This window comes from Thermobia domestica, chromosome 2 (genome assembly GCF_964235325.1).
Source record: "Thermobia domestica chromosome 2, izTheDome1.hap1.1, whole genome shotgun sequence".
In the NCBI taxonomy this organism is placed as follows: domain Eukaryota; kingdom Metazoa; phylum Arthropoda; class Insecta; order Zygentoma; family Lepismatidae; genus Thermobia; species Thermobia domestica.
The window spans coordinates 43,081,835-43,104,672 of NC_137455.1; the positions used below are offsets into that span (position 1 = coordinate 43,081,835).

Below are 22,838 nucleotides of genomic sequence, written 5' to 3' on the forward strand. Positions count from 1 at the left end.
TTTTGGCATTTTCAAAAACAACCATGGTTCTTGCCAACTCTGCTTACTTTTGTATATAGGAGGTTAAAAAATTCTTATTATATACATTGGTTAATCCTGTGGAATTCATAATGTAAATATGTTGAAGAAAAATTGTTTGAAATATCTTTTCGAAATTCATAGTTTATTTTCGAGGTTTTATATTATTATCAGCATCAACCACTAATTAAATGACTTTTTGTGTTATAGAGAAGCGAACCAAAGTCTGCTTTATCAATTTAAAGCAGAATTTTGAAAAAAGCCCAAAATTTCCCAAGCAAAAAAGCGAAGCAGAAAAAACCGAGTTTTTTCCAAAAAGCCGGTTTTTTCCCGAGCCCTTGCATCTCTCTCTCTCTCTCTCTCTCTCTCTCTATATATATATATATATATATATATATATATATATATATATATATGTATATATATATCCCTTCCTCTTCCCTAAATTGCACCGTCAAAGTGAAATGATAAAAAACGTCCCAGGCCGAATCTCATCTATGCTGAAAATTTGATTGAGTTCCGTTGGATAGTTCATGAGTCATGAAGTCACATAGTCACTTTCAGTTTTATACTGTGTATTAAATTCCGGATTTTTTTTTAAATGAAATGTTTATTTTGAGGGTTACTTTTGCATGGTAATCACATTCCGGGAAAGTATCTGAAAACTTTGAATTTAATTTGGAACGTAATTAGTATTTACCTTGAGCTAAGTTTCAGTCACTACCTTAATTTAAGGGCGTATCATCAACGGCTATGGGGTTCCTAAACTGTATACGCGCTAACTGTAACGGAATGAAGCTCCAATGGTAATTCAGGGCCCACGATTATAGTAGGCCTCATCCTTCAAATTCTCGGTGTTTTGGAAAAAAACTTAACTCAGTAAACTCGGTAGAAGACAGTAGAAAGAGTCACATGTAATGTATGTATGATATAGGAGAGCCACCGTAAAAGTCACCGACCGTCACCAACTTCAAATGTTAACGAACTGACTCCAATAACGAATTTGGCCGAGGTAATTGCTGTAGCTGTCTGTTGCAAAAACATAATAAAAGAAAAGAATTCACTTTCATGTATGGGCTACAGACACTCACCGTTAAAATCACCTAAAATTCGTTAATGTTAATTGATTGTCCCCATTAACGAATTCGGCCGAGGTAATTGCTGTAGCTATCTGTTGCAAAAACAGATTAAGAGAGAAATTCGCTTTCATGTATGGGCTACAGACACTCACCGTTAAAATCGCCGTTATCCGTTAATGAACTGAACGTCCCCATTAACGAATTCGGCCGAGCTAATTGCTGTAGCTATCTGTTGCAAAAAAAAATAAAAGAAAAAATTCGCTTTCATGTATGTCCCCAGCCGTCCTATTTTCTTATTTTTTCCCCTATATTTTGGACATCCATGTATATTTGTCGTATATGTGTTCTATATTTTAATCTTCTCCTATATTTCCTATAATTTTAAGTGATTGAACTATTAAAAAACACAAAGTAAGGACAGTCTCACTGATATTACAAATTGCTACATATTAGCAATGTGCTAAATGTGTCTTAGCATTTTTTCTAAGGGATTAATCACTACAACTCACTATTACTTTTTTTTTAAATCGCTTTTTCCTATTTTCCCATGTCCACTCTTTTTTCTTTGCTTTTTATGTGCTTATTTTTCCCCAATGAAACTTAGCTGAGGAACCTTGCCATGCTCCAGTTTCTTGTAACGCAAGCTGTGTTAGCATTTTCTTTCAGCAGTGCGTGAGTAGTATTGGCTAGGCACTGAGGTGTGTTGGTATTCACCAACATATCCCAACACCTTCCAATATTGCTGTACATAATATGCAGGGTTCCTACCGTCCTGGAAAACCTGGTAATAAAAGTGTGATCTGGAAACGCCCTAGAAAAGTCGTAGAAAGCAGAAAATGGTGAAAATCCTGGAAATTATTTGAGCTGGAAATGCCCTGAAATTTATGTTACATAACAGTTGTTAGAAGTGAATATATAATTTGCACAGCTATGAGGAATGAAATACTGTTAACGTTATTTATTTCAGATGGAAATACGTTGATCAAATAATTCAGTGCTTAATTACAATAAAATATTTCATTACAGAGAAGTAAGTTATCAATCTTCTTGTTTCATTAGAAAGATATGAAGTTTAAAAAGTAAAAGGTTATATATATACTTTTATCCTGTATTAATCTAAATATTGTTTCCAGTTATTCATTGGTTTGAATGTTGACCTTTTCTTACAATAGTTTTATATTTTCTTTTCTGTAAACATAATATTCTATTGTTTAACCCAAACTGTCCTATATTTTTTTCAATGTCCTGCTGGGAACCCTGAAACTCACTCAAGGTAATTGCTGCAGCTATCTGTTGCAAAAACAATTAAAAAAGGTCGCTTACATGTATGGTCTACAGACACCCACCATTAAAAGTCACCGTTATCCGTCAATATGTTAACTGATTATATCCATTAACGAATTCGGCTGAGGTAACCGCTCTAGCTAGTTAGTGCAAGGAACAACTTTAAGAATAAATCAAACTGATTGAGGTGTTACCGTTCACGTCTTAAAAACCTTGAGGGGAGGTATGGAAAATTGACCTATTAACCTTCTCCTCCCACTACATGGTAGTAAAACAAACATTTTCTCCGAAATCCGGCGTTGCCAAGAAATTCAAGCTAGCTGACAATTTTCGACCAGAGGGGTGAGTGTGTATTCCTCTCTGTCACTTGAGAAAGTTTTTGGCGAAAAAAAAAGCGTGGAAACTCCGAATGGTTTGTGTTGTTTTGTTATTTGACACTTTGAGTGGAAAAATCTTCCTTCTTCTTTTGGAGAGGAACAAAATTCGAACTGGACGGCAGCTCTCGGCAAAAATAGGGGGTGAGCAAAACCTGATCTTCTCCGTCATATGAATATGGAATGGAATGTCTCAAATGTTTTGGCAAAGAAAAAAGTAGTCTGGAAACTCCGAGTGCTTGGTGTTGCTGTTATTTGACACTTTCAACCTGCTTTCAACAGAATATTTCTTTTTGCATTGAGAAGGAATGATCTATATATGCAGGCAAATTGGTCAGTGTTTGTTTATTTCCCCTTCTCTATATAGAAAGAAAGAACCCACATGTGTAAGCCATTAATCACAGTGTAATGGGGACCTAAGCTATGGCAACGTCGTTGAACATAAGTTAAGTTACAATGTCACTAGTAAGAGGATATGATTGTTCGGACAGTTCCGATTACCATCCACTAAGGTTTTTAAGATCCTGCCAGTTCTCTATGTGAAGTGCGAACCTAGGATCCAACCAAAACACATGTTTATTATACTCACCATTTCACGCTATGAAAAGCAACTATTAGCTTGTCTAAAAAGTATTGAGGTCAGAACTGAGAAGACATTTATTTTGATTTGAAAATAACATTATGAAACTATATGCGGGTATGCACCATTTTGTTTGATGATCTTATAACCTTTTTTTCCGGTGACACTATAATCTCGAACCTATATTTTTTTTTTAAATAGTGAGAAAAGTAGGCCTATTTGAAACTGGCTTATTACAATTCAGGGAGTTCTGGAGAGACCGAAGCAAATTATAGTGTCATACGGTTTTTGACCCTGGCTATACGATGTATGCATTAAAACATGCTAGCCAAGTTATCAAAATTTCTGACGGGTCGTTCAAGAGGTCTTGCGTTGTCAGCACTAGACAACACCCCATCTGTTGACCAGTTTCGGTAATTTATTTTAAATTACAAGATGCGCTTGTGCTAATTATCAACAGTACAGATCTGTGTCTATCATTCTACCTGTCCGCTGCAGCTTGCGATGCTACACGCGATGTCTTCTAATACCACCAAATTATTTCTGTGGAAAACAAGGAAATTCAGAACTACACAAAACAATACTAGCAGCGGACCACAAATACTATACACCACTACAACTAAACTAGACGGAACAATCGAAAGTAATAGCAGCATTACAAACAACAGAGCGCATAATGAAGCAGTGGAGTAAAAAAAAAACACTATAAGGGCAATTCTCGGAACATGCTAACCAGAAACATAGAGATACGATAATTCAGTGAATGCAAATAGCAGACATACTCGGCCAAGTAATAAATACAAAACATTATAAAAGACACCTTCTGGAAAAACAGCCATATAAGATGACAAACGCTGAAGATGCTAAATATATCAAGAAATAATACAACATATCACAAGTGGGTGCCCAACGATAATACAAATTAAATATAAAGAAAAACAGGACAAATTGGCAAAAATTATGCATCAAGAAATACAAGGGCAATTCGAAAAAAAAAACGCCGTTTGGTTATTAATAAATACACTCACAGATACAGAACTTTTATTATGCACTTTTGAAAAGTACAACATTGTTTTACTTTTCAACATATTCAACAATAAAGTTCAAGGACTTGTCATAACGTTCTATAAGGTTTGAAATTCCATCTGAAAAAACAAAATGCTGCCTGAGGATAAAGCCACCCGCTAACAGCATTGTGAAGCGCATTGTCATTGTCGAAGCCGGTGCCTGAAGAGGTGCAACCGAGTGACTACAGATGAGGGAACACTTCTTGCCACATCGTGCACGTCAGTTCGTCCATCTTTAAACATGCGACACCATCCACATGCAACACCTTCAGTCATCACGTTTCGTCCGTAAACACCACGCAGTTTGCGATGAATCGCAGATGCCAAAAGCTTTTTTTCACTCTCAGAAACCGTATTACCGCACGCACTTCACATTTGGTGTTTTTTTTTCTATTTGGGCGTTCATTTTCAGTTGTTATTGCAGACGAGTGAACTGCAACACAATCTTCTTCTTCCATTACTAACTGTCTACTAAACTACTGCACATAGTGCCACAGGACTGACGTCGCTCTTCTGGACCATTTCTCGCACGTGCGCAAACGGAGTTTTTTTTATTGCCCTCGTAGCAATGATACAGAGAATGATACAAACCATAATACAAATACCAACTGGAAGCCAAACTAGAAACAGACAATCTTTATTGGGGCAGAAGAATACTATAGCAGGGTCAACAAGAGCTGGTCTCTGAAGTTTCTTCCGACATCTGGAGGGACAGTGCAACTCCTACTTTGACACTAGTGTTACCAACCACGATCATTCAGCCTTACATCATTAAATTGCCACTATAGATGCACCGAAAAACCTTGATATGTGAGTAGTGGCAATGTCACTGCAAGCTGTCAGGGACCTTCTCTATAACTGATGAAGTACGTACATCAAAGCAGGCCGGACAGTAGCAAAGAGAAAGAAGAGTTACATCTAATAGACATCAGAATACCAAATACAACAAACATGCAGAAAGCACATAGAGAATAAAAATAGAAAAATACAAACAACTAGCCCAGAATATAAAAAAACAGTGGAAAACCTAAAATGTGAAAATAATACCAGTAATAATATCGAATATCATCGTGATTCACAAGACGTTGAAAAATGATCTTGAAACATTTGGAATTGAAGAAAAAGTCATAAAGAAGATTGGACACGTGTAGAATTGTAGTAAATCTCCTGTAAGCTCCTAAAATAAAGGGAACACCAACAAGGGCGCCGACATCATGGGACATCATGTATTTTTATGAACAATCTTTTATATGTGAATTTTTATATGAATGTACAATATTTCGTAGAATTTGAATTCAATTTGTTTTAAAATCCTCATATATGCCTTCTTAGACCCTTGTCTGCTATCAAATACATATCTGAATGCCTCCCCAAAAGTTACAGAGAAACGGCGCCCTTGAACACTAGAGAAGAAAAGTAATATATTTGGATGGCCCGTATATTATACTATATCGCCTGCTCAGATGAGGAGCGGAAAATTACACAATAGTGATAATGTAAAACCGATGAAAGTTTACCAATATTTCTTCTAAGTGTTGAAATTAAATTCTAGACGACTAACAACGGGTATTTTTACTGTATTCAGTCAATTTTAAAGGCATAGTTTTGAACTGACTTTTCCCTCATTTTATTTGTTACTTTTACACATTTCACAAGACCAAGTGCCTGAGTCTACAGTTATATGAATGATATAATAATAATAATAATAAAATAATAATAATAATAATAATAATAATAATAATAATAATAATAATAATAATAATAATAAGTTAGGTATAATCGTACAATGTAAAGTTTTGATTGAAAATACTTTGTTCTCTTGCAGGTTTATTTGTATTGAAGAAAAATTAGTAGATCCAAACTACTTCTTCTGGCACTTTATTTCCTTCCTAATATGGCAGACAACGAGAATGCTGAAAAATGTACTTATCTATGGAAAGGAATATATGGTGCAAAGAAGGCAGGTCAATATGTACTCATGACAGGAGATGAGCTAAGATCTTCAGCATTTGGGCTTAAGGATGCTGCTAAAGGCAAGTGGGCGGTTCGTGTCGACGCTCCACATAAAAATGTTCGTTTCCCACACATCAATATTAATGCGAAGCTGTCTGGAGTAAGAGATCCCCATGTACGCCTTCCGAAAGGGTCAGAAGCCGTTGCATCAGCAACTACGACATCATTAATGCAGGCAGCTAATGTGGCCTGCTATACAGCAATGGCAGTTGACACGTATAAGATTGGTAGAGCTGTTGTTAATGATGGTAAAGAAATATACGAAGGAAATAAATCTATCCCTAAAGAAACCATGGTTGCAGCCTCTGATGTAGCAGGTGGCTATGGGGGTGCGTATGTTGGATCGTCGATTGGAGCTAAGATTGGAGGACTAACTGGTGCAGGGATCGGATTTTTCTTGGGAAGTGCTGGAGCTATACCTGTATGTGCTGCTTTCAGCTGCATTGGTGCGTTGATTGGAGGCGTGTATGGAGCTGGTATAGGAAGTAAAACTGTGAAGTCTTTAAGCGAAAGTGCTGTAGACAAAATGGAAACAAAGAAGAATACTTGGTATTAATATTATTCTATTTTGTAATAGAAAATGGCGATGGATCAGTCTAATAAAATTTATTTTTCTTTCTTTTTAGAAATACAGCAACTTTTGTGACATAAATAGAAACAATAAACATAAAATTGTAGCATTAAATTTTTTGCAGTACGTTAAATGATTTTTGTAATATATGTACTCTTAGTTTGTTCGATATTTCTTATTATCTCAGCTACACTGCTGCCATTCTAGAATAATTCTACCAGTTTATGTATTTTCATACGAGTGTCTTACATTCAAGGGATAAACTCATATTTGAGACTGAAATTGAAAAGTGAAATTTTTATTTTCTTCAGCATCCTGATTGAATGATGTAATTTATGTGTTAACGAAAAAAAATCTACTGCACTTGTAATCAATCAATACCTACACCGCATAGCATTTTGTTTATGTAAAAGGTAGATGATCTTAATTGTGATTACAAGCAACATTAAACGTTATGACTTGACATGAATCTGGTGGTCTTTTTTTTATTATTGTATATTGTATAGACAGAAGTGTTGTATCGTATCCAGTGGTGAATCTATGGGGAGCGACGTTCTCAAAGATTACTAAGTTCAGTTGATATTACTATATATTTATCCACGTCTTTTTCATACAGAGGGTTTGAAAATTCGTAAACGGCAAGTCATCATGGCGACTAAAAATACCAAGTCTGGCTCCTAGATAATTTAAGTCGAGTCATACGGAATTCTTTATCGAATTGAATTTGTATTATTGTGTCTCCTTGTTTTTGAAACTGACGCATAAATCAGAAAAAAATATAGCAACTTTCATATATACTTGAAATTTGATTATAAACCTTAATATGCTAAATGTATAATATATCTGGAAGTCATTACTCTTCATATTTCCATTGATAAATTTAACACTAGTAGTCTTACCACATTCTGATTCTCTGTAATAGAATAAGTTACTTCATTTCACTTTAGTTAGTTCATCTCGGTTTTTCCTTATTATGTCCCAGTTCATCTTCCGCAACGTCCTTGCTTTAGATAACAGAAATTTCGAATTACGCGTAGCAGTAAAGAGTTTTAAATACCAACGTAATCTGTAACTCTTAAGTAGGGCATGATTGTGAACGTTGCCTTGCCTAGTCACAATTCGACTTCCAGAAGATAATGATTTTGGCTTATCATCTCATGACTGGTGAAAGGAGATATTAAAAAAGAAAAAAAAAGAAAAAACAACATTCTGCCACTTGTTGTGGTAACACTCCTTGTTCGTCTTAACATTATTAATTAAACCTATAAATTTTACCTTGTAATGGAAAAGTCTAGCCTGTGCAACTGAAAGGCACAGGTAAAGCATTTGGTGTGTAAATCTGGCCGATTTCACGTATCTTCAACTCAGTCTCTTTTCTGCCAAATATCAGATAACCTATTCAGGCTCTCACAATACGCCATTTCCGAAAGAGAGTGCAAGAAATTAAAGAGTTTAATAACAGAGGAATAATTACGTAAATGTAAAGATAAGCAAGAAAGTTCTGTCGGTTTTTCACCCACCACCTTTGAACATCGATATGTCACCAATTAGGTACCTGGAGGATCAAAAATAGTCCCTATAAACATGGACGACCTTCTGCCAACGTTCTGGAAGGCCAAGGATTCCTTCGCGGTAGAACATGGTGGACCGTGAACCAAAGAAGGCATGAACTGCATTTTGCACTAATACTAGGGATTTGAACTGGCATCCTCTAAGGTGATTGTCCAAGGAATGGAACAGGTGATAATCGGACAGTGCAATGTCCGAGGGTATGGCGGATGAAACAGTTTCTCATCAAGGCGTAGAATGGTGTCCCGGGTCATCCTAGCCACCTGGAGCTCAGCGTTTTCCTGTAACAGGAGGGCTCCTTTGCGATTCAGAAGTGCCGGTTCCAGAGTTTTGTTTTCTTGAACACGGCTCAACTGCTGACAGTACACAGTTGCATTGATGCTCTGACGAGTTGGTAGGAGGTCCCGATGCACGATGCCGTGAACAGTCCACCAAATACACAGCAGGACGTTCTGGTGCAGTGCTGGTTTCGGATGTTTTGGAACCGGTTCACATTATGCTAACCAATGATGGCACGATGGGTCTTCGTACGTGACACACTTCTTATGACATGCCAACATCCCGTCCAGAAATGACTCCTTCCTCAGACGAGAAAGCAAAGAAACACATATGTCTGCTCCTGTTGCCTTCTGGCCCGCAATCAAATCATGTGAGACATATCGACCCAACATGTAGTGCTTCCCAGTTTGATAGAGGTGCTGCCGAATGGTTTCTTCACTCACACTGAATTAAAGTCCCGATTCGTCATATGTCTAGTTACTATTCGCCCCAATTGTTGCCTGAAGATCTTCGTTTCGTACATGTATTGGTCTTCTGCCAAGTAGTGCGTCTTCGAGTGTTTCGTCACCGTCCTTAAATTTGTTAAACCATCGCTGCACTGTCCGCGTAGTGACGACACCCTCATCAAAAGCCTGGCACATCATCCGCCCCGATGCAGAGGCGTTTGACCCCAGTTTGAACTCGTACAGCATACACGCCCTTGTGATATTCTGAGGAAGTCCCAGGTTCATTGTGTCCTTACGTAAGTTCACGGTGTAACTGAACTGCAACAACCAGGTAGTATGTTGGATATACCCACACCAACAGCAGACCTCCTTATCTCCATTCGCATTTAACTCACGGTATGAGGACCAATGGAACACATATCCATATAAAGCGATAGAACTTTCTTGGTTACCTTTATATTATCATGGGAGACTTCAACTCCGGAATCGGTTAAAAAGAAGCAAACAAAAATTCGAACAGAAATTTCCGATTTGGTGAAGACAAACATGAAAAGCCCTTAGTAGAATTTAGAGAAGCTGAGATACTGTGTGAATTTATTCTAAGAAACGTTCTACAGAAATGGAAATGGTGAGTGGAAGAGCAAGGAAAACCTAACACATCATGTTAAAACAGGAAACATATGTCTGAAAACTGAAACATTCTGAACAGTTCAACACAGGAAGTAACAAATTAATGGTTTGGAGAAAACTTTATTTCTCAATATGAAACGTTATAGGGATACAGCGAATTATGTAGAAAAGAAGATTATTCAAAACATGCATAACATATTTCAGCTGGGACTGAAAAAAGTTCACTCCAAGAAGGCATGAACATTTCAGAAGCTAACAGGGAAATCACAAACATTCTGATGAAGACAGAGCTAGTTGGTAATTCAAATTATATGCCCGTAAGCTAAACTCCCTCTATAAAAATTGTTGAGCGATTCTGAAACGTGGATTTTTGGATAGCGCACATATTAGTTCCTAAGTAAAGTATTGACCAGACTACGGTAGGTCCTATACTTTATGGACCTTTAAAGCTCATTTTTTCATGTTTTTGGCAGCATATAACTCTGAAAGGAAGCATTTGTGCACCAAGGTTGGTCTATACTTTTTGTCTTATCTTGCTGTCAGAAATCAACTCCCAAATGTTGTCGGTGTTGTAAAACACATTATATATAAAGGTGCATCAAACCCCCCACAATTTTGAAAAATTAGCCGGGGATTCTTGTCCCTGGGTCAGTTTTGTTCCATTTCGTGAGTTAAGACTTCGTGCAAAAATTTAACAAAATTTACGAAAGTTTAGGGGGTCCACCAGCAGCTCTAACATATAATAGAAGTGGCAAAAGATATTGAAGTAATTGAAATGCGAGTTTGATAAATAGAAACTTTTTTGCAATGATTACACAAATTCTCTCATTTCTAAGAATATATTAAAATAAAGTAGTTAAAATATATATTACAAGTGTCAAAGGCTCAAAGTGTGTTAAAAAATTGAAATGCAAATTTGATTAGTAAAAGCATTTATTGAAAGGATGTTTATGAACATGTTCCTCTTCTTTTGCTGAAGAAAGAACATTCGCAGTCAGCTTGATTCCACGTTCTGCACTGTTGATTACATTCGCGGCATTGATATTGAGAAGTGAGTTTTGAAATAAAGGTTTTCTGGCCAGCCTGTAACTTCGTCACCGAGGAAGTCATCTTCGAGTTTCAGGGTGTGAAATGTAAAGCAGGAGTCTGGTGCAACCAATTTGGTTAGAGATGTAATATTGGTAATTTGTTCAGGAAACCGAGGTTTTCCAAATCCTGTTCCATAACGTTCACTTGGAGTAGCAGGTTTCACAGTTAAGGGTCTACTGTCCGCCGCTATCAGTTAATGTTAACTGATTGTCCCCATTAAGGAATTCGGCCGAGGTAATTGCTGTAGTTGTCTGTTGCAAAAACGGAACAAAAGAAAAATTTACTTTCATGTATGGGTTACAGACACTCATCGCTAAAATCGCCGTTATCAGTTAATGTTAACTGATTGTCCCCATTAACGAATTCGGCCGAGGTAATTGCTGCAGCTATCTGTTGCAAAAACAGATTAAGAGAGAAATTCGCTTTCATGTATGGGCTACACAGACTCGCCGTTATCCGTTAATGTAACTGATTGTCCCCATTAACGAATTCGGCCGAGCTAATTGCTGTAGCTATCTGTTGCAAAAACAGAATAAGAGAGAAATTAGCTTTCATGTATGGGCTACAGAAACTCACCGTTAAAATCGCCGTTATCCGTTAATGTAACTGAAAGTCCCAATTAACGAATTCGGCCGAGGTAATTGTTGTAGCTATCTGTTGCAAAAACAAAATAAAAGAAAAAATTCGCTTTCATGTATGTCCTACAGACACTCACCGTTGAAATTGACCAAATCCGTTAATATATTAACTGATTGTTCCGATTAATAAACTGCAGGGCTCCCAGCTGTCCTGTTTTCTTATTTTTTCCCCTATATTGTGGACATATGTGTATATTTGTCGTATATGTATCCTATATTTTAATCTTGTCCTATATTTCCTATAATTTTAAGTGATTGAATATTAAAAAACACAAAGTAAGGACAGTCTCAGTGATATTACAAATTGCTACATATTAGCAATGTGCTAAATGTGTCTTAGCATTTTTTCTAAGGGATTAATCACTACAACTCACTATTACTTTTAAAAAAATTGCTTTTTCCTATTTTCTCATGTCCACTCTTGTTTTCTTTGCTTTTTATGTGCTTATTTTTCCCCAATGAAGCTTAGTTGAGGAACCTTGCCATGCTCCAATTTCTTGTAGCGCAAGCTGTGTTAGCATTTTCTTTCAGCAGTGCGTGAGTAGTATTGGCTAGGCACTGAGTGTGTTGGTATTCAGCCCAACGCCTTTCAATATTGCTGTACATAATATGCAGGGTTCCTACCGTCCTGGAAAATCTGGTAATAAAAATGTATCCTGGAAACGCCCTAGAAAAGTCGTAGAATGCAGAAAATGGTGAAAATCCTGGAAATTATTTATGAGCTGGAAATGTTCTGAAATTTATGTTATATAACAGTTGTCAGAAGTGAATATGTAATTTTCAGAGATATGATGAATGAAATGCTGTTAACGTTATTTATTTCAGAGGGAAATATTACATATTGTTGTTTCGAGTTGTTCATTTGTTTGAATGGTGACCTTTTCTTACAATAGATTTTTTTTTCTGTGCTTCAGAGCGTAATATTCTATTGTTTTACCCAAACTGTCCTATATATTTTTCAATGTCCTGCTGGGAACTGAGAAGAAATTTATTTTGATTTGAAAATAACATTATGAAACTATATGCGGGTATGCATCATTTTGTTTGATGACCTTATAACCTTTTTTTCCGGTGACACTATAATCTCGAACCTATATTTTTTTTTAAATAGTGAGAAAAGTAGGCCTATTTGGAACTGGCTTATTACAATTCAGGGAGTTCTGGAGAGACCGAAGCAAATGATAGTGTCATACGGTTTTTGACTCTGGCATTAAAACATCCTAGCCAAGTTATCAAAATTTCTGACGGGTCGTTAAAGAGGTCTTGTGTTGTCAGCGTGTAGACAACACCCTATCTGTTGACCAGTTTCGGCAATTTATTTTCAATTAAAAGGTGCGCTTGTGCTAATTATCAACAGTACAGATCTGTGTCTATCATTCTATCTGTCCGCTGCAGCTTGCGATGCTACAAGCGATGTCCTTCCAATACCACCAAATTATTTCTGTGGAAAACACGGAAATTCAGAACTACACAAAACAATACTAGCAGCGGACCCCAAATACACCACTTCACCTAAACTAGACGGAGCAATCGAAAGTAATACCAATATTACAAACAACAGAGCGCATAAGGAAGCAGTGGAGATAGAAAAAAACACTATAAGGGCAATTCTCGGAACATGCTAACCAGAAACATAGAGATACGATAATTCAGTGAATGAAAATAGCAGACATACTCGGACCAAGTAATAAATACAAAACATTATAAAAGACACCTCCTGAAAAAACAGCCATACAAGATGACAAACGCTGAAGATGCTAAATATATCAAGGAATAATACAACATGTCACAAGTGGATGGTCAACGATAACACAAATTAAATATAAAGAAAAACAGGACAAATTGGCAAAAATCATGCATCAAGAAATACGAGGGCAATTCGAAAAAAAAAAAAAAAACCGTTGCCGTTTGGTTATTGATAAATACACTCACAGATACAGAACTTTTATTATGCACTTTTGAAAAGTACAACATTGCTTTACTTTTCAACATATTCAACAATAAAATAGAAGTACTTGTCATAAGTTCTATAAGGTTTGAAATTCCATCTGAAAAAAAAAAACTGCCTGAGGAAAAAGCCACCCGCTAACAGCATTGTGGAGCGCATTGTCATTGTCGAAGCCGGTGCCTGAAGTGGTGCAGCCGAGTGACTACAGATGAGTGAACACTTCTTGCCGCATCGTGCACTTCAGTTCGTCCATCTTTAAACATGCGACACCATCCACATGCAACACCTTCAGTCATCACGTTTCGTCCGTAAACACCACACAGTGTGCGATGAATCGCAGCTGCCAAAAGCTTTTTTCACTCTCAGAAACCGTATTACCGCATGCACTTCACATTTGGTGGGTTTTCTATTGGAGCGTTCATTTTCAATTGTTATTGCAGACGGGTGAACTGCAACACAATCTTCTCTTTCCATTGCTAACTGTCTACTAAACTACTGCACACAGTGCCACAGGACTGACGTCGCTCTTCTGGACCATTTCTCACACGTGCGGAAACGGAGTTTTTTCTTGATTGCCCTCGTAGCAATGATACAGAGAATGATACAAACCATAATACAAATACCAACTGGAAGCCAAAGTAGAAACAGACAACCTTTATTGGGGCAGAACAATACTATAGCAGGGCCAACAAGAGATGATCTCTGACGTTTCCTCCACATGTGGAGGGACAGTGCAGCTCCTACTTTGACACTAGTGTTACCAACCACGGTCCTTCAGCCTTGCAACAAAAAACCTTGATATGTGAGTAGTGCCAATGTCACTGCAAGCTGTCAGGGACCTTTTCTTGCAGGTTCTCCTATAACTGATGAAGTACGTACATCAAAGCAGGCCGGATAGTAGCAAAGATAAAGGAGAGTTACATCTAATAGACATCAGAATACCAAATACAACAAACATGCAGAAAACACATAGAGAATAAAAATAGAAAAATACAAACAACTAGCCCAGAATATAAAAGAACAGTGGAAAACCTAAAATGTGAAAATAATACCAGTAATAATATCGAATATCATAGTGGTTCACAAGACGTTGAAAAATGATCTTATAACATTTGGAATTGAAGAAAAAGTCATAAAGAATATTGGACACGTGTAGAATTGTAAGAAATCTCCTGTAAGCCCCTAAAATAAAGGGAACACCAACAAGGGCGCCGATCCTAGGGGGCCGGGGGAACCCGGATTCCCTAATGCTTATGTGGGACATCATGTATTTTTATGAATCTTTTATATGTGAATTTTTATATGAATGTACAATATTTGGTAGAATTTGAATTCAATTTGTTTTAAAATCCTCATATATGCCTTCTTAGACCCTTGTCTGCTATCAAATACATATCTGAATATCTCCCCAAAAGTTACAGAGAAACGGCGCCCTTGAACACTAGAGAAGAAAAGTAATATATTTGGATGGCCCGTATATTATACTATATCGCCTGCTCAGATGAGGAGCGGAAAATTACACAATAGTGATAATGTAAAACCGATGAAAGTTTACAAATATTTCTTCTAAGTGTTGAAATTATATTCTAGACGACTAACAACGGGTATTTTTACTGTATTCAGTCAATTTTAAAGGCATAGTTTTGAACTGACTTTTCCCTTATTTCATTTGTTACTTTTACACATTTCACAAAACCAAGTGCTGGAGTCTACAGTTATATGAATAATAATAATAATAATAATAATAATAATAATAATAATAATAATAATAATAATAATAATAATAATAATAATAATAATGTTAGAAATAATAGCATAATTTAAGATTTTAATAGAAGATACTTTATTCTGTTTCAGGTTCATTTGTATTGAGGAAAAATAAGTAGATCCAAACTCTTCATTCTTCTACTAGTTTATTTCCTTCCCAATATGGCAGACAACGAGAATGCTGAAAAATGTACTTATCTATGGAAAGGAATATATGGTGCAAAGAAGGCAGGTCGATATGTACTCATGACAGGAGATGAGCTAAGATCTTCAGCATTTGGGCTTAAGGATGCTGCTAAAGGCAAGTGGGCGGTTCGTGTCGACGCTCCACATAAAAATGTTCGTTTCCCACACATCAATATTAACGCGAAGCTGTCTGGAGTAAGAGATCCCCATGTACGCCTTCCGAAAGGGTCAGAAGCCGTTGCATCAGCAACTACCACATCATTAGCGCAGGCAGCTAATGTGGCCTGCTATACAGCATTGGTAGTTGACACGTATAAGATTGGTAGAGCTGCTGTTAATGATAGTAAAGAAATATACGAAGGAAATAAATCTATCCCTAAAGAAACTATGGTTGCAGCCTCTGATGTAGCAGGTGGCTATGGAGGTGCGTGTGTTGGATCGTCGATTGGAGCTAAGATTGGAGGACTAGCTGGTGCAGGGATCGGATTTTTCTTCGGAGGTGCTGGAGCTATACCTGTACATACTGCTTCCAGCTGCATTGGTGCGTTGATTGGAGGCGTGTATGGAGCTGGTATAGGAAGTAAAACTGTGAAATGTTTAAGAAAGCTAAAGTGCAATCTTTAAGCAGGCGACAAAATAAAAGAGAAAACTTGGTATTATTGCTATTAGTAATGCTATTCTAGTTTGTAATAGGAAATAGTACTTGGTCTTTCTTAGATCATTTGTCTAATACAAGTAATTTTTCTCTTTTTCTTAGAAATTCAGGATATTTTGTCACATAAATATTAATATTTGGCAGAAAATTCTAATATCAAATATTCTAAGAATAAGTTGGAGTTTTGTAATTAATGTACTCTTACTTTATTTGATATTTCATCTGATCCGTATTCAACTACTCACATTGTAAAATAATTCTGCTCGTTTAGGTATTTTCATTGAAGTATCATGTTTTCAAAAAAAAAAAAAGTGACATTCATTATTCTTTAGTACAGCATCCTGTCAGTGAGACTGAAGTTAACAGTGACATTCATTTCTTTATGTTCAGCATTTTATTGAGTGATTTATGTGTGAACAAAAAGTAAATCTCGAACGCTCCACTTTTTTTACTAATTAATAATTAAAATTTCACTGCATTTTGAAAATTTTAAAGAATATATTATTTTTTATTGTAATTACGAGAAACTGCAAACGTTATAACTTGATATAAATCTGGTATCCTTTTTTTAAAACCTTTTTTTCTATTATTCCATATTGCATTGACAATTTTCTTTTCTTTCAACTTGTACTTGATTAAGGAAACTTGTATCAACTAATTTTATCGCTATGCATTTTCACGGAATACTTGTATCAGAAAAAAAAAGGAATACAGTACAACCCCTCAAATCCGAACTAATTGGGGCTGAAGCCTGTTCGGATTTCGGGGGGTTCGGATTACCCGGGAAATAATATTACGTACTTATTTCGTCTCTGAATTGGCGGTAAAACAACGACTGAGGTTAGACAGGGTGGCCCAGTGGTCGAAAGGACAGTGACTTTGACTGGCGGGTGTACACTCATGTCCAAAATGATTGTCGCATATCTATAACTGTCTTCTTATAAGAATATAATTAGATAATGATTTTGCATGATACTTTTAATGCTAATACTATGTGTATAATCGGGAATGTATATTTGTGGCAAATTTCACAGGAATGCAATTATAAATACGAAAATTAGAGTAAGTAAATCAAAATGTTGCTAAATGGAAGAGAAAGTTTTGTTTTTGTTTTATTGTTCTTAATTACTGCTCTTTTGACATGAAATTTGCAACATACATGTCTTTGTCGATTATAAACATACTAACATTATAAGAAATACCGGACAAATTCATTATCAAATTATATTGCTACAACAACATATTTATAGATACTGTATACCACAATAATTTTGGACATGAATGTATATACATGCATTAATATGCTTGTATATGCATTAATGCATGCTTAATATGCATTAATAAGCATTAAGTCTAAAAATGTTAAAACCTTTAAAAAAACTAAATTTGTATGATTAAATCTATTTTTTTCATTTTCCAGCTGTAGTTATTTTTTTCCCTGAGAACGTGTTCGGATTTGCCGGGTTTTCGGATTTCCGGGGTTCGGATTTGAGAGGTTGTACTGTACCACTAAATTTGCTTTAAAAGATTTTATGTTAGTATTAAGAGTCAAAACAATTTCCTTTAATAATAGAGGAAAGTACCTAAATATGGAATACCGATCCATTTTTTGGCAACTGTAGCTCACCTTACACGTTTCTACATATGAAAAAATTTGTGTGCATTCTATACACATATGGTAATAACTTCTGCCATTTCAAGTCAATCAATAATAAAAAAGAGACTCAAAAAATAAATGAAAATCAAAATAGTACAAAATTGTTACTCGAAAAAAAGTGCTCTAAATATGGAATACCATAGACAACTTTCATGAAATATACCAGAATGTTCTACATGCTTCTAATATAGATATGCTAAGTAAAACAAAGGAAGTTGACAATAGAAATATTTTAATTACATGATATAAAGATGCAAATAACTCAAAAATGATTTGAAAAATGCAAAAAATGTAGTAAATGAGCTGTAAAGTTACAAAAAGAAGCATAGAAGCAAAATTTGCAAAGAGACATTTATATCTTAGAGGAGTTGTAAAGTTAGGTAAAAGAAAAAATATTAGATACTCTGCCTAGTGTTAGATATGCTGCAAAATATACAGTGAGAAATCTATGTCTATTTGCAGAAGACACAGATATAAACACCTTCGTCATATCCAGCGCATTCATTGTGAACCCAGGATTGGCACATCATACACTTTTCATCGCCTTTATCTTCAGAAAATTTTTATGAGCAGAAGAGGCACTCAGCATCTCCTGTCTCTGGTTGATCATTATCGGGAATGCTACTAAACGTTGATGAGTGATCATCATATGCGCTGATGGACATAGATGTTTCGGAATCTGAAGTTTCACTCTGGGGACAACTGTCATCACATTTGTTTCGTAACGTACTTTTCGTGCATTTCTTAGTTAATTTTACCTTTTCTTTTGTTGCATTCTTCTGTGTCTTACCCTTGTTTTTTGCACTGTTCCTCATTTTTAATTTTTTTCCATTATCGACAGCTTTCACAGACTTCTCTAACTGATTTTTGTAATGTGATGAAGTAATTATGACTGCAGAGCGCCTTTCTTCCTCGACTGCCTTCCCTCTTCTTCACTGCGGGCACTGGTGATATTTGCCATGGAGTTATACTGCTGCCAGATGATCCACTTCCTGAAGCTTGAATTGCAATTGGACAAGCAGAGGTAGTAGAAAGGTTGTCTGAAGTACATGAGGAAGAAGTGTTTGGTATGATTGATGTAGAAGGAGGAGGGAGTCCAGATGAGGGTTCAGAGTCTAGTAGTGGTATAGGAGGGGAACAGAGATCTCGTGAAGGTTCAAAGCCAGGTACTGATCTATGTTGTGCGTGCTTTGCTTCAAGAAAGTCACTATCATTGAGAATGTGAGGATTGAGGAGCCAAATTCCCATCGTTCTAAAACCATTATAGGCCTTTGAAGCAGTTTGTGCTTTCTCGTACGCTTTTCCAGAGTTCTGCTACCTCAAATGCAGAGAGAGGCCGCACACAACCGTCTTTTGTCTTAACAGTTCTCATCCAAACCCTGGTCTCTTCACTGTAGTCGTTTTAAGGGACTCATGAAGGTTCTGTCAAGAGGCTGCAGTTTGTGCGATGAGTGTGGAGGAATACAAAGTATGGAAACATTATTGCTTCTCGCCAAGTATAAAACTTCTAAATTCCTTGAGCGGGCATAATGGCCATCAAGAATGAGCAACACTGGAGATTTTTCAGATGGCCTTGTGTGTTTAAGAAAATGTCTGAACCATTCAGTGAAGAGATTACTCTGTACCCACCCAGAAGGTTGACACGCTCCAATAGATCCTTCAGGAGCACCGCGCATGAGGTGATTTGACTACATTTCCTTGGAAATATTAGCATGGGAGGAACACAAATATCCCGTGGCACCCATACACGTTATTACGGTCACTAAAGAGCCTCGTTGTGCAGAGCTAACTGCGCCTATTTGACGTTTTCCTTTGTGTGCAAGAACTTGAGGAATTTTTGACGAAACGACAGTCAGGCCTGTCTCATCAACGTTAAATATGCGATCAGCAGAAATGTTCTTATTATCAACCTCCGATTGCAAAAAGATCAAAGAAGTGGGTCACTTTATCTTTACAAATACCAACGGTTCGATTGTATGAGGTTTGTGTTGGTTTTCTGAATGAAAGTTTTCCCTTGTATCTCTTCATAAACAATTTCAGCCAAGTCTTTCCTGGAAACTCGTGGCACTTTGAAAATGAGTATGCAAGTTCATTTTGTTTCGCTAATTGATATGCCATAGTTCGCTCATCCCTCGGAGTAAGACCAAAAAATCTGTCTTCCATAACTAACAGGTACTGGACCAATTCCTCCTGCATTTCCGGTGTTAGAATTGGTTTTCTTCCTTGCTTCTTCACAACAGCTTCTTCAGGACTCAATTTAGATGACGCCAAGCAAAAAAGTGTTGTCCGAGGTGCATTGTATATCTTGGCCGCCCTCAAAAATCCCATTTTCTTCTTGCTCACATCTGAATTGCACTCCTCATTGCATTGTGATCCCAAGTCTTCCGCTGTTTATTCATCTGGGAAACGAAACAAAAAGATTGCATAAAACTCTAAATATGGAATACTATTCCATATTTAAAACCTTATGGTATTCCATATTGCAAGCCCCGCCATATTTTCTTTCATAACCACAAAAATGGTACTTAGCCTAGGTATAAAATAATCTAACTTGCATAGCCTATAGCTAGAAAACACCAACTTTCCGCGTGATTCATTGTCAATAATTTCAAATTACAATGAAAATAAGAAAATTACTTCTGAAACACTCAGCTTCGATAATCAACAATTGCGAACATCCACTCCTTGAAGTATTGCGTGCAACAAACAGCTTACTTGACCACAAACTGACCAGAAACGCATGACAGGATACATAATCAAGCGTTTCTGGGCACCTTTACGAAAGTGCACCACCTACCAGGGTAGATACGGTGGTATTCCATATTCTCAACCCTATTCCATATTTAGGTACTTTCCTCTAATAATAATAATAATAATAATAATAATAATAATAATAATAATAATAATAATAATAATAATAATAATAAAAAGAAGAAAAAGAAAACAAATAATAGTTTCTATAGACCTAATTATTTAACATACCTATCACATAGTAAGGCAATCCGTAAACATACATTACTTATCCCAAATTTTGTAAGTTTTAGAAGAAATTCTGGGGTGTTGAATATATACTTGTATGTGCTGTTTTGCAGTTGCATTGGTGCGTTGTTTGGAGGCGTGTACGAAGCTGGTATAGAAAGTAAAACTGTAAAGTCTTTAAACGGAAGCGCAGTCGACAGAATGGAAACAAAGAAGTTTGGTATTAATATTATTTCATATTGTAATTGAAAATGGTGACTGATCACTCTAATAAAAGATGTATTTGTCTTTCTATTTAGAAGCTCAGCAACGTTTGTGACATAAATAGGAACGTTGAACATAAAATTGTAGTATTAAATGTTTTAGAGTACATTAAAGGGTTTTGTAATATGTGTACCTTTAATTTCTTTTCTTTTTCTTCTTTTTTTTTTGACATTTCTTATCATCTCCCATACACTACTCACATTGCAAAACAATTCTACTGGTTTAGATATTTTCTTACGAGTGTCTTATATTCAACGAGTAAACTCATTTTTGAGGCTGAAATTGAAAAGTGAATTTTCTTTTCTTGAGCATCCTGATTGATTTCTGTATTAACGGAAAAAAATTCTACTGCATTTGTAACCAATCAATACTTAAATCGGATTGCATGTTGTTTATGTAAAACATATTGTGATTACAAGCAACATTAAACGTAGTGACTTGACATGAAGCTGGTGTTTTCTTTATTGAGTATTGTATAGACAAAAGTGTTGTATCCTATCCAGTGGTGGATCTTTAGCCTAACCGGCATAACCGTAGGACGTAAAACTCAAAAATTTCATTCATCCTATCCAGTGATGGATCCACAGGGAGCAACTTCCCCAAAGGTTACTAAGTTCAGTTGATTTTACTATACATTGATCCACATCTTTTTCATACAGAGGGCTCAACAATTCCTGGTAGCCAAATCATACTGACATGGTGAATACGAGTCTGGCGGCTAGAAATTTAAACCGAGACATACGGGACTCTCTATCGAATTGCAATTGTATTATTACGTTCTCTAGTTTTTGAAACTGGCGCCTAAATCAGAGGAAAATTTTTCGATCAACTTTGATATATACAGGAAATTTGATGATAAGCCTCGCTGCTCGACTCTGTCTATATATCTATACAAATATTTATCTATCTATATAAATGTACTATCTATCTCAAAGTCATTCCTTTTCATTTATTCATTAATAAGAAAGCCAACTCCGCCGTCTAACCACTTTCGGAATCTCTGTAGTAAAATAAGTTAACACACTTCATTTTGACTAATTCATCTCGTTTTATTATTACGCCCTAGTTGATTTTCCGTAGCCTCCTTGCTGTTAGTGACAGAAATTTCGATTTAATCGTAGCAATGATCAGTTTTAAATACCAACATAGTCTGTTACTCTTAAGTAGCGTGTGATTCTGAACGTTGCCTTGCCTAGTTATTATTCGATTTCCAGAAGATAAGCTTATCCCGTCATGACTAGTGAAGAAGATATTTAAAAAGATTATCATGTTTGCCACTTGTTGGTGGTTGCCCCCCCTGTCCGCCCTCAGATTACTAGTTAAACCTATAACTTTTACAATGTAATGGAAAGTTCCAGTCTGTGCAACTGGAATGCACGGATAAAGGATTTGGTGTGTAAATCCGGTCGATTTCACGTATCTTCAACTCATTCTAAGTCTCCTTCCTGTCAAACATCAGATAACCTTTTAAGGCTCCCACAATACGCCATTTACGAAAGGGAGTGCAAGAAATAAAAGAGTTTAATAACAGAGGAATAATTACATAAATATTTTCATGGGAGACTTGAACTCAACAATCGGACAAAAAGAAAAACAAAAATTCAAACAGAAATTTCCGATATTATGAACGAGGCAAACGTAGAAACCCCTTAGTAGAATTTGCAGAAGTTGAGATTTACTATACGAATTACCTCTATGAAAAGTTCCAAAAAAGAAAAAAAAATGGAAGTGATGAGTGGATGGAA

At 36.2% G+C, this 22,838-nt stretch overlaps 1 protein-coding gene across 3 annotated transcripts in view; it reads left to right on the top strand.

The window, feature by feature from the left end:
• Nucleotides 1–21,531, top strand: part of LOC145671517 (uncharacterized protein C13G5.2-like) — a 76,756-nt gene extending 55,225 nt beyond the window's left edge. The window contains exon 2 of one of the 3 annotated variants that reach the window (XM_081740713.1): nt 6,228–7,724. In XM_081740713.1, the coding sequence (XP_081596839.1) occupies nt 6,297–6,971 (675 nt within the window). In that variant the 5' untranslated portion in view covers nt 6,228–6,296 and the 3' untranslated portion in view covers nt 6,972–7,724. Of the gene's footprint in view, nt 1–6,227; nt 7,725–15,442 lie in introns of those variants that run through there. The other 2 variants (XM_081740717.1, XM_081740709.1) reach the window with 2 other exon arrangements.
• The last annotated feature ends 1,307 nt before the right edge of the window (nt 21,532–22,838 follow it).